Genomic DNA, 13,123 nt, shown 5'->3' on the forward strand with positions numbered 1-13,123 from the left:
AAACCGATGGATCAAACCCTGACCCAAATGCTAACACGAACCACCGCTTCACTTGGGCCGGCTATTCAATCCGTCCTGAAGCCACAGACAGTGAGCCAGTCAGTGTTCCAGCCGGCCAGCTTCCTGGGCCAAGCCTTTTTGGTAGAGGTTGTTACCGTCATGCTGAGTTGTGAGCTGTCCTCGCAGTCAGCGGAGGGAGAGAAGGAGCATAACGCCAGCGAGCTCACCCTCAGTCACACCAGCCTCTATCAGGGCTTCTGCCAGCAGATCCTCCGAGAAATCACTTCTGCCCACAGACCCATGGACTTCCTGCTTACTTCTCTCCGTTTCCTCTCTGCTTTCTACAAAGCACTGGAGAAGACGAGTGGAGAGAGGGAGGATGAGGAGAAAGGAGGAAAGGAGCTAGACGAGCTGTACATGCAGATACTACAGACTGTGCACAGGCTGCTGACAGGTACACGGACAAAACACATCATTCAGCTGTATATATTAGCCAGTGTTGTCCTTTCGTTAATTACCTCTGTGTATTGTGCACATATGAGTGTTGTTAGTTTATTCCATGCCACCTGTTTCAGATAATTAAAAAAACAACAAAGCGTTTGTATTGAGAGAGCTAATAAATGACTATAAGTCTAAGTAGACATAGCAAATCGTGCAAAAATCATCTCATTGAGCTTGGTTTTCAGCTTCTTGGCTGTCTTCCAATGACGTTTGTGAGCTGGAGCCAGCTGTGCAGGAGCTGCTGTGCCACCTGCTGGAGAAAAGTAGCACTGGTCAGTTTAACCTGCTGCTGCTGCTGATCACAGGAGGACTGGACATTGGCAAACTGAGGGCAGGAAGCTACAGGGTGAGCTCCACATCAGTCCTAAACACTATTTTCACTATTTAGTACATTACAATAAAACCTGGTAGGAGATCTAGCTTATTTTCTTCTTTTTTTATTTAACAATGAATCATCTTTGCTGTTAGAGAAGCTAATGACCTGTTTTTCTCACTCTCCAGGAGGTGCTCTCTGCAGTAGTCATCATTAAGCTTCTGTGCTGTTGTCACCTACCTGAGCAGTGTTCCAAAGCTCTGTGGCTCATTGCACCACAGATTATATCTGCTATGGTGGTGAGAAAAAGACACATACACACACACACACACACACACACACACACACACACACACACACACACACACACACACACACACACACACACACACACTCTCTCACGTGTGTGTGTGACTGTATCTTCAACAACTTTCATCTCTCTCTCTCTCTCTCTCTCTCTCTCTCTCCTCTCTCTCTCTCTCTCTCTCTCTCTCTCTCTCTCTCTCATACTTGTGTCCATGCGTCTTGTCCTGTTTGCAGTTCTTGGTCAGATCATCCAGTCAGGATGTCTCTCTGACCCTCCCCTTTACCGTTCCTACGGTTATGTCAATTACATCACTGCTGCGCCAGGGGGAGGGGCACATCACCAACCCTCATCATGTGGTACTGATCCTGGGAGCGCTCCAGTCGGTTCCCCTCGACCACTTGATCCCGAGCGTCTACCAATCAGCCTTCCTGTCTGTTCATGAGGGGCTGTTTGCCATCGTCCAGTGTCACCCACAGGTATGAAGAGGCTGATGGGTTATGGAGGGGAGGCCGAGGACGAAAGCAGTCATTTAAGTGGCTTTTTGTTGGTGTACATGCATTTACTATTGATTTTAACATTTGTTAGATGATAAAAAAATCAAAAAAGGAAAAAATAATATAACTGATGTAGAAACAGAACCTACACCCTTGTGTAATTCAATTATATTCAAATGTATTTATAGAGCACACTTAAAAACAACAGTTGGCCAAAGTGCTGTACAGTCAAAAAAAAAACAACACAGTAGAAACACAAAGACAATGTTAACAGACAACAAAGAAATGCTCTCATACTGCGTTAGAAGCCAAGGAGTATAAATGTGTTTTCAGACGGGATTTAAAAACAGGCAGTGTGGGGGACACCACTGAGAAGGCTAGATCTCCTCTGTGCTTCAGTTTTGACACGGGCACAACCAGAACCAGGTGTTGTGTGCGACCGTATGGAGGTCATTATAGGTCAAAGCTGCTGATTTGAATCCATGATTTGAAGAATATGTGGCACTCTGCTGTTGAGGCCGCTGGATGCCCCAGAGGTGTGCCGCCTCGAACAAATGGATATTGGAGCTCACCAGAGTTCCACTGCAGTTGCACGGAAACCTCCTAACGTCCACATTTCTAGCTTTTACTGGGAGTGCTTAAATTTTACCCAGAGTGTAAGGAATGAACCACATCCGTCCCCTATTGAAGACACTTTGCTGGAAATGTAAAAACTATAAAATGAGCATTCCAGCCCGCACACGTCCTTTTGTTTGATTTGCCAGTTGCATTGACCTTAAAGTGGTGTTAATGTGATAATTTTTAGTTTTCTCGCTTTCTTGAAATGTCCGTTTTTTTCTTTTGTTCTGAAGTGGTGACACAGACCAAAACGGGACAAGAACCAGCTAACTCATATCAGATGTTTGTGAGGACACAACACAGCTATACAGTGTGTGTGTGTGTGTGTGTGTGGGGGGGGGGGGGTGCAGAGCAAAAGGGAAGGGAGAGGGGGAATACAGATATAACCAGTGAAGGAGGAAGCAGTAGACTAAGAATCAGTTCATAAGAGAAAAAGAGTGGAGTGAGTTGTAGAAAGGAGGTGTGATAGGACAGGGAGAGAGAGGGAGAAGGAGGTGGAGAGGTAGGGGGTGCTGGCATGCCACTTAGGTTGGCATGGAGCGGGTTGAAGTCGATGGAAACCATTACTAAGCTCCAAGCAAAGCTGGTGACATCATCTCCCCCTCTTTAATAGTTTTTCTCTCTATGCACCCCTCCCTCAGAGCCCACTGTCGGCCTTGAGTAGAGAACAGAGAGGAGGGGGGTTGGTATGGGCAGAAATGCAAACGTAGCTCTTGTGGGAATCCAAGTTTTACCTCAGTAATTTTTTGGACTTTAAGTTTGTGGGCTGCTCTGCTATGGCTCAGGCAGTGAAAGTGATGGATGAAACAGCACTGTTTGGTCCAGATTTTAAAAGCTTTCTCTTTTATTTTAGTTTAATTGTCCCATAAGCTTATTTTAAAACATTTTTCATCACTCTCTGAAAGTATCATGTGTTTTGTTGCCTGTTTTGGTGCAATGCAAAAAAAAAACACTCTAAATGGCTGAGATTAATACCAATCAAACTGACTAGAAGGTGACTTAATATGCACATTTTCAGGTTCAAATTTTTTTTTTTTAAGTTTCTCTGTGAAACCGTTTTGTGACATCCAACCGGTGACCAATTTGAACGGCTTGCTGAATAATTTTCTTCATTTTACGTAGACAGCTGTTAAGCAACTGACTGGGTTGTCTTACGTCCTTATGTGTTGTTGGGTTGGTAGTCATCAGATACTCAAATGTATTTCATAATATGTCCCCTTTTAACCAATTATAAAAAAAGAGCCACAAATGAATTCTATGTAATCCTACAAATGTTTGACTGTATGAATATATTTTATGACCTTTTACTTTGTGTGTGTGTCCAGGTGATGTTGAACGCAGCTCCGTCATTCTTAAATGTCTTCCATCGTCTGTTGGCATCCATCATGCAGGAAGGTCGGCAGAGAGGGGACGCCGACACAGGTAGAATACAGAGAGAATACATAATATGAGAAGACTCATACTGTTATCATAACTTAATTTGAAAGGAAACATTCAAGTTGTTCCAGTAATTGTTTGATTTAACTGACTTTGTAAAGCAGGGAGTTGAGTTTTCACTGAGCTGTAGATTGAGAAAGTAATAAAGAGTTTATAAAAGTCCCCATTAGCCCTGATGGAATATCAATAAATAAAATGACTTTCATGTACTGTTTGATAAGACATTGCACTGCACTTCAGTTAGATTAATATGAAGTCTGTTTGATGCTGTGTTAAATTTTTACAGAGGAAATTGATCTTTCTCCCCTTTTCCTGTTACTATAAGCTAGTGGTACAGCCAAGCACACACACTGTTGGCAGATTTTTGCTCTCAGTAGTAGAGAAATGTTAAAACCAGCTTGATAAATGTTCCACCGTAAACTGTAGACATCTGTTGCATAGATCTCTACTTGGTCTTGACAGAAGAAGTAGTTATTTACAAAGCAATAGGCATGCTATTTTCTATATCTGTCATTTTCATTGCGTTCCTCCTTTTCCGGATGTGCATTCATTTTCCACTCCCCTCATCTCTTCATGACTTCCAAGGTTAATGAATAAACATTCATCTCTGTTTTCTTAGGTCCAGACAGTGTTGTGTATCTGCAGTGCTCCAGATTGGTAGAAAGGATGTACTCGCACATTGCTGCTACAGCTGAGAGCTTCACAACACTGTCAGCCTTCATGGTGGCTCAGTATGTCACAGAGCTGCAGAAGGTACACACACACACACACACACACACACACACACACACACACACACACACACACACACACACACACACACAGCTGCAGAAGGTAAGCATGCACACACACACACACACACACACACACACACACACACACAAAGTCCCACACAGTTACAGTATCATTCGGAGTCAACACTGTTCCTCATCTGTCATCCCTGGGGATTTTTTCCAGCTATGAGTGACACAGTTCCAACAAACACAGGCACACACACACACACACACACACACACACACACACACACACACACACACACACACACACACACACACACACACACACACACGCACACATGTATGAATGAGGCAGAAAGACCTCAGCTGATCCTTTAATCCAGTCCAGTTAGTCAACGAATTTCAGCCAAGCAAAGTGAGAGAGATGCTTATGCCCTCGAGTAGAGACGACAGTATTTCCATTGGCCAGATTGTAGATTTTCACTTATGCGGGTGAACAGGTCCAGGATTACTGTAACTCCATGTGCTAGAATGAAGCTTTAGGCTGAAATTGAGTCACGTCTGGCTTGTGAACGCAGCTCCTCTCCGCAACCAGACTGTATTTAACATGACGCCAACCTGACTCAGCAGTTTCCAGTAGAGTCGCACACTGGGAGGAAAGACATGAGGGTACCTCCTAAACAGACAGAAGGGCAGGCAGACAAACAGAGCTGGTGAGAAAAGAGGTGTTTGGTATTCTTGAACTCAGTGTGAGTCATTTTAATATAATCCCTAAATTGGATTTTGGCTGTTCTTTTTAATGGGGCTGTTCAAAGCAATGGACCTCTCTTTGTAAATCTCAAGTGATTCAGCTGTTTCAGTGTCCTAACTGTTTCTAACGGCTCTTAGCTTGAACTGAACTTTCCATGCAGCAACCAGGTGTTATAAGTCTAGGCAGGAGCTGCAGTTATAAAGTACAGTTTGTATGCTGGTGTTTGTGAATTTTCAGCATAGTCTCAAGCCGCTGACACAAGCAGAGTTGAGGAGCATGTTACAGAGGTCCGGTAAGCACACTCCTTTCAGCACACCCAAATATAAGACCCAAAGCCATTTTATGGGTTCATTTTGTTCACAGAAACTCCATAATTTGCTTTAACTAGACTGTAATAAAGTGATCGAGGTTTTATCTAATCATTAACAGGTGCTGTCACGAGCACAGAGCACCCATCATCTTCACACTCTTTGTATTGGTTTGTGTTGAAGGTCTATGGATTGTGGGCCAACTGTACCAGTCATCAGGTCATGGTGTGTGTAGCACCTGTATATCTGTGGGGGTGTATAATAACAATGACGAATAACCCAACACTACTGAATGTTCTCCTGGTTTATTGTTCAGGGTTCACTAAGCACTTTGTTTATCCATTGAGTTTTGTGTATGTGCAAGTGTGCATTGCTCCCGCTTTGGAAAAGGATAGGGTTTCTTTTTTGCTGGCTGGATTTATTTGTTTCAGGGCTTCAGGCTGTACACAGACATACGGTGTCTCATGTTGCCATTCATTAACAAAGTAAGAGAAAAACATGGTCTCCTTAAAGTGCATGAGGAAAACGGGGTTAGCGGAGATGGCTTGAACAGCCCATTGATATGAAACAAAGATTGAATTTATCAAGCAGATATAAGCATTGTTTGTCCTCGGATGCTTCAGCACTTGATTTTACCATATTTTAAATGACTTGCATGCCCTCTTTGTTTGCCTCTCCAGGTTACTCTGCGGCCAGACGTCAAGCTGCATCTGACAGAGGGGATCTATCGGATACTGGACCTGTGTGTGGAGCAGGATATCAAGTTTCTGACCGCCGGACTGCAGATGGGAGTCAGAGAAGTGTTCAATGAGCTGTACAGCAGCTACACCCACTACCACAAAGCACAGAGGCAAGGAGAGGAAAAGTACACTGTCTGACCTGCCACAACCAGCACCATCAACATTTGCTTTAGTTTTCAGTTCCATTTGGTCGGAATGCATTTTGTTGCCATGAAAAGTTTCAATGTAATATCTGCTTTTGTGCCAGTATCTTCTTCTAGTTTCTCTCCAGCCAGCAACTGTTTCAAACAACCTCACCGTTTTGAATATTTAGATACAAAAATGTATTTGCAATGGTCTGACGTTTGTTATGACCAAACCCACAGGCACAAATGCACTGCCTGAAATACAGTAACTGAGTGGCGTATGTTGTGTGCAAACAAAAAGGTATATAAAAGTAAGGATCACTGGTGACACCCTACAACAAACATAGACAAACAAACAAAGGCTCAAAGACCTTCACACTGTTATGGAGTCAATACCTCTCACGGCAACAGTGACAAATCATATGCAAAATGTTTATCATTGTAAAGCTGATTTCTGTGAGGAAAAGATTTTCATTAATGGAATTGCTGAAGAAAACATGGACATGTGTTTTAATTATACTTTATCTTTTCTATGTTGCTGTCCGTGCTTTTGTTTATTAACAACCAAATGATTTAATACAGATACATTACTTATATGTCGTCTCAAGTCTCTCATTTTGTGCAAAGCATTGCTGTTTATTTAAAATATTTATATATATATTTCATGTGCATTTTGCTATTGATTAATACAATGCAGTTACTGCTTTGCTACTGTAAAATACATAGAATAAATGACATGACATTCTAAGGGCACTGTATGTTAAGATGGCCGTCAAGTTCATAGGCTAGAGGCAGATTGGTTGCCTCCCCTCTATTTCTGGAGGAGGTCTTGAAAAACAAACTGCCCCTCTTCATGGGTAAGTTGAGACCCTCGTTAACAGTTGGCTCAGGAGATCCGAGCCAAAGGGCAAAAGATAAAAAACCCTTTTACCTCTTTCAACATCTGTTTCTCTGCTCCTTAACCAGCCACCTCTCTTTCTCTAACTTCAGTTTGACTTCCATCCATCCATCCAGCCTCCAACACAACTGTAGGTAACATAAACACACTGAGGCTCTCTTCAGAGAAGACAACCGCAGCGGGAGCAGCAATGAATAAATATATGGGTGTGTGTGTGTGTGTGTTTGTAATACTACTGGGAAACTCTTTGGAACAGACCAAAGAGTGTATTGAGTGTGTTTGTTTTTTTACTTGTACTGCAGGGCATTTTGCTCTCCTGTCACATTTTGTCACCATTGAAATGAGAAATAATGAACCACGTTTAACATGAAATAGACCTTTTAGTGTAGCCATAAGTGTTCGGCAAACTCTCTCCAAAGAAAATTCCATTTGCACTCAGGTAGACTAGCTCCAAAATTTCTCGCCGAACATTTTCAGAACAGGATCCATCAACTACAAGATGAGGTGACCCTTGATGCTTCCTTTTCCTTGTATCTGAATGTCACTGAATTTTTTGGAGATCCTCTTTTCTGCTGCCATTTAGCTGCTACTACATGGATACAACCTGCCAAAGTTGTTACAACATCTTGAATCTATTCATGATACTTTGTCTATTTTCTGTTTTGAAGTTGAAGGGGGAAAAGGGGATGTCAAAAATGTCTGTTTAGTGGTGGTTTTCTCATGTTGCTATGTTACTGTCTTTATTCTACATGGTTATTGTTTAACTGGAAGCAAGCTTTTAGTGCTTTTATTGGAGGTCCTTTGGTAGGTCACATGTCCTGCTATAGGAAATACTGTTCATAAAAACTGTTTACAAGAAGAAGAAAAAGGTCTCCACTTCTAAACCAATAAATAGGCTACAGGCAAGTTCTGCTTTACCATACAAAGTCCAAAACATGAACCATTAAAGTTTAAACAAAAATGCTCTTGTTAGCATTTAGCAACTAAAAAGGAAGAGAGAATGAAATTAATAGAGGACAGAACGGCAAGAACCAAGGGAAGGAAGGGAGAACCAAGGGAGATAAAGAAGAGAGAAAGGAATCAAAAAGGAAGTGGGGATGGATTAAGCAAGGAATTAGAAACCATGAAACGAAGGATGGAGTAGGCTAGGCTAAGGAAGGATTGAAGGAAATAAGGGAGAGAAAGAGACAGAACGGGAGGAATCAAGGTGGGAGGAACCCTGAAAAGAATAATCTGATGAAAGAAGGGAAGGAAGAAACCAAGGGAGGAAGGGAAAACAAGTGGATCTTCCTATAAGCTAATGTGCTTGCCTGGCTGAGAACCAGAGAAAATACAGATAAAGCTTTTGTTTTCTCGAGTTGAACCCCTATAAGCCTATGTTTTCCAACAGTCTATGGTTGAGCCCCAGCGTCTCGCGCCCCTAGCGTCTCCCCGGAGCGCGTGCAGCTCCACCACAGCAGACAGTGGATCCTCACTCACAGCTCGCCGAGCCACATTACTGAAATTCTACAACAGTAATTTGCTACATACAGGCACAGACCCCACCCCCTCTGTCTGTCTGCTCGCCTTTAACACTACCCGTACGGTACGTATCGACTCCATCGACTCTCTAGCCATCCCCGGCCCTCCTCCTGGGCTGCCTGAGCCGGTGTTTCATTGGATTAGAGGGGGCTAGCCTTTGCCCTCTGACCCTGCTGATGTTGGCTGGCTGCTTCCTGCTCTCCCTCCGCTCTCCGCCTGACGGACTGACAAGAGCTGCCGAAGCCGCACGGCGAAGCGCCCTGCACGGACACAGCACGACCGTAAAGAGCCGCTGCTAACAGAGCTACAGCCAGACCAGAGCCACGAAACACACAGGCAGGAAAGAGGACGGAGAGAGTGGGCAACCATGCGGAGGAAATCGAGGATAACGTTATGTTTTGCGGTGCTCTGGGTGCTGGGGATAGCCTACTACTTCTACTCGGGGACATCGTTGAGTCGAAAGGTAGGTTCTCCGTTCCTCGACTGCTTTTTCTTTCTGGTGGCTACATGGTCCGCCGCGGTGTCGGTTTGGATGTTTTCTTCCAGGACAAAGCGGAGATGGAGCGGCGTGATTTGGCGCTGTTGTGCCTCTTGCCTTATTTTTTCGGGGGGTAGTGGGTGCAACCGATGCTGTGTGATGTGATAAAGGGCCTGCTAGTTTCAGTGGCCAGGCATTGATTTGGTGGAAATGAGTGTGGACTATAGGGCAGCAGGTTTAGCAGAGCTGGCCGACTCGGCGTGCACACACCTCCCGCTGTGCCGGTGATATACCTCCCCGTGGCAGTGGGTGCGGAGCACGTCCACACCGGACTGCCTTCACCACTTTAACGTGGCGGCGCCGGTTAATGTGACAGCAGAATGAAGGTGAAAACTTGTCGACTGGAGTGATTGGTTACAATATTAGGCTGCTGGCCTGGCTCACTCACAGGGCCAGGGGGGTGTGGGGGAGTGTTTAGCCTATACAGCACGTCAGCACAAACTGCTGCTGCTGCTCCTAGAAATGAGCAGAGATCAGGAAGCGTGCGGATTAACGCCGGATACCAATACGCTGTCAGACCGCAATTGAAAAATTAGTCTTAATTTTTTCTACTGTGGGAAGAATATACAGTGTGTGTTAAAACAATAGGTTAGAACATGTTTTATTTTATATAGGCTAGGCCTAGTCTACAACACCCAGATGCCACTTTATTAGGTCGCCCATAGGCTTTGGGCTACAAAGCTTAAATCACTGCGGTCACTCTACAAGAACCTAGAAATAAACCCCCTTGTTGAGATTCAATTGTATTTTGCATTCTCCATTTGCTTAATAACAAGTGAACATTTTAAGTAGGCCCAGGGCTATAACCAGAGCTGAAACAATTGATTAGTCGATCAGACAATTTGACAACAATATAAGTTATTTTGCAAACAAAAAACATAAAAAATGTGATGGTCACAACTTCTCAAATGTAACACGTCTGCATTTGTTCACTCTGAACGGCTACAAACTCTTGGGTTTCAGCCTGTTGATTGGGCAAAGCCAGACAATTGAAGGTGTCATGGTGATTTCGATTTTACACAATCTTTTGATGTTTTATTGATGAAACAATTAATCGAGACATGACCTGCCAGATGAGTCACTAATGAAAAATAATAAGAGACGCCACTCAGCACCACAGATCTAATTTTCCAAAAATGACCCCACAGTTAAAATCAACACCTCTGATACAGTACCAGCTCAATTCACAAAGATATGGACATAATACCTTTTATGAAGGGGGCATTTATTGTAGGACTGTTGTGTTGGACTACAATAGTTTTACCTATGCCCTTTTCTTTATGCTGAAACGCAAAATGTATCTGGTTACTTAGTTTTCCAGTGTGGGTCATGTACCCAGTTTACAGCAGCTTGTTTCACTTGTAGTAGTAAGCTGGTTGGTTAGGTGGAGTGTCTGTGTGTGTATGTGGACTGGACATGGATTCCATTCATCATATACCAGGCCTGTACATGCAGGAGGATATCATGCAAGAGTTGACTATCCTCCAGGTGTTCACATGTCAGAGAAGACATTTTACCACACACTGTACACACATCCATATGAGTGAGTGAGAGCGACTCGGCTACTTTTTGTGTTGGGAACTGTGTGTGTGTGTGTTCGTGCATGCTTATGTATGCCAGTGTACCCTGCTGTGTCTGTATGCATGAAGTGCTCTGCGTGGGTTCTTGTGTACACACAGTACGCTGCCTTTATTACCCCTCTACATTTGGGAGTGTGAATGTCCTGTGTGTATTCCACCTGTCTCGTCGTATCTTTCTGTCGTTCGCTTTTTGACCAGTCAACCAGAGCAGCTCTTTTACTTTTCCATTAGGCTGATAGCTGCGATAGGTGTGTGTGTGTTTCAAGGGGGTTAATTGACAGTACTTGATAAGCATGTTTACGTGGAGCTTGGCTGCACCTTTTGTTTAAACAAAGGTGGAGCTGCACAGAAGTGTTGTTCACATCACTTTTTCCTGCCTCCTGGAAAGAGTTGAGGCATTCTGCAACTGTTTTACCGCTGTTATCATGAAACAAACAGTGTTTGATTCATAAGCGCTTAAGGCACTCTTTAAAAAATATCTAGAAGTTTAAAATAAATCTTTTGAGTTCCCATAGCCGAGCGTCTTAAAAAGGTGCTATAGTTTTGCAGTTAATGCCTCGTTTCCACCGAGTAGAGCGGGTCGGATCGGGTAGTTTGGCTTTTCATTTGCCAAAAGTTGGGTAGGGTACGGTTTAAGCGCACCTAACCGCTCTGAGCCGCTCCTAATCTCAGTACTCCTCTGTAGGGGTACTAGCTAGCCGCCTGAAAGGGTGCCTAAAAGGCGGAGCTACACACTGCCGTCATTTGATTGGTCGAAAGAATCATTTCCGCCATGTGTAGTCATCTCGGCAAGAGTGAAGAGAGTCTTGTGTTTTGGCGAAAATGTGAGCACAGCACTGTATATCATGGTGTTTTTCCTCGTCAATAAATTAATCAGTTGGTTACACTGTGTCCCACTGCTAGTCACGTAGCTGCCGCAGCCAGCGCTGTTCTCTCACTGTCTCTATGAGTTGCACCGAGCCGTCTCTGTGTCTTTACGCCATAGATAGTAGTAAATACACGCTCACAACAACACGGGGGGAATAAATAAATAAAGAAGCGGCTGGTTTGACCAAGCAAAAGCGAGAGACCGCTGGCTTTACCACAGTTGGTCGAAAGAATAATTTCCGCCATGTGTAGTCACCTCAGCTAGAGTGAAGAGAGTCTTGTGTTTTGGCGAAAATGTGAGCGCGGCACTGTTTATTGTGTGGTGTTTTTCCTCGTCATTAAATGAATCAGTTGGCTGCACTGTTCCCACTGCTACGATGTCACGTAGCTGCCGCAGCCAGCGCTGTTCGCTCATTGTCTCTATAGGCCAGGACACACCGGTCAGATAATCGCCGTCGTAGTGTCGGTAGGGGGTCGGGACACGAATCTGTTTGGTGCGTGCCGTGACGTCGGCCGACGTAGAGGTCGTCGGGCTTGTTTTGAGCCGACATGTTCAATCGGCGGCCGACTGTCTTTCATTTGGAGCAATTTGATTGGTGGAGGGCTAGCGAATCATTGAAGCCCGGAAGTGAGGCGGGTAGCACAAACAGCTAACAACAGCTAGCCATCGTTTTAATGTGTTTGTTCGTTTCGTTTTGAGAGTACTCGCATGCATCAACCCTTGTTGACTGCTCGACACCATGCTCGACACTCTCTGCTAAAAATTGTGCTCTTATGGTCCATAAATATAAATACGTATTTCTATCTATGTTTATGCTCTAGAAAGCTGTCCCATCATTTCCGGCTTTCGTATTTCTTCGGGCCACACAATACAGATTAGCGCCGCCTGCTGTTGTGGAGACATTACGTCCTGCGCAAGCGCAGAGCGTACGGAAAATAAGCAGTCGTCTCGGTGTGTTTTTTGGCCGCGACGGGAAGACTGGAGCTTCCTGAAACGGCGACTCCATTTTTTGGGTAGTCGGAACGAGTCGGACTGGTGTGTCCTGGCCTTATCAGTTGCACCGAGCCGTCTCTGTGCTCACAACAACACGGGGGGGAATAAATAAAGAAGCGGCTGGTTTGACCCTACTATCTATGGTTTGACCAAGCAAAAACGAGAGACCGCTGGCTTGACCACAGTTGTTCCACAGCCCGATAGTTTGACCCACATTCTGTCGGTGGCTATCGCAGTCCAGCCTAAACCCCGCCCTACCAGTAAAGGTAGGGTCGGCGGTGGAAACACCACCGAGATTCTTTAAGGCCAGGACACACCGGCCCGATAATCGCCGTCGTAGAGTCGGGAGGGGGCGGGGACACGAATCTGTTTGGTGTGTGCCGTGGTAGTCGGA

The 13,123-nt window shown here is 44.5% G+C and overlaps 2 protein-coding genes across 3 annotated transcripts in view; both read left to right on the forward strand.

The window, feature by feature from the left end:
• urb2 (URB2 ribosome biogenesis homolog) overlaps window positions 1-6,893 on the forward strand; it is a 14,021-nt gene extending 7,128 nt beyond the window's left edge. The window contains exons 7-13 of the mRNA XM_080028631.1: window positions 5-454; window positions 687-847; window positions 1,003-1,113; window positions 1,355-1,597; window positions 3,559-3,655; window positions 4,290-4,423; window positions 6,147-6,893. Of these exons, the coding sequence (XP_079884757.1) occupies window positions 5-454; window positions 687-847; window positions 1,003-1,113; window positions 1,355-1,597; window positions 3,559-3,655; window positions 4,290-4,423; window positions 6,147-6,344 (1,394 nt within the window). The 3' untranslated portion in view covers window positions 6,345-6,893. The remainder of the gene's footprint in view (window positions 1-4; window positions 455-686; window positions 848-1,002; window positions 1,114-1,354; window positions 1,598-3,558; window positions 3,656-4,289; window positions 4,424-6,146) is intronic.
• A 1,891-nt stretch (window positions 6,894-8,784) lies between these two features.
• The window catches only part of galnt2 (UDP-N-acetyl-alpha-D-galactosamine:polypeptide N-acetylgalactosaminyltransferase 2), a 50,041-nt gene continuing 45,702 nt past the window's right edge, over window positions 8,785-13,123 (forward strand). Inside the window, exon 1 of one of the 2 annotated variants that reach the window (XM_080026038.1) lies at window positions 8,785-9,213. In XM_080026038.1, coding sequence (XP_079882164.1) covers window positions 9,118-9,213 — 96 coding nt within the window. In that variant the 5' untranslated portion in view covers window positions 8,785-9,117. The remainder of the gene's footprint in view (window positions 9,214-13,123) is intronic. The other variant, XM_080026039.1, reaches the window with a different exon arrangement.

The sequence above is a fragment of the Ammodytes marinus genome, assembly GCF_949987685.1.
Source record: "Ammodytes marinus genome assembly, chromosome: 1".
NCBI lineage: Eukaryota > Metazoa > Chordata > Actinopteri > Uranoscopiformes > Ammodytidae > Ammodytes > Ammodytes marinus.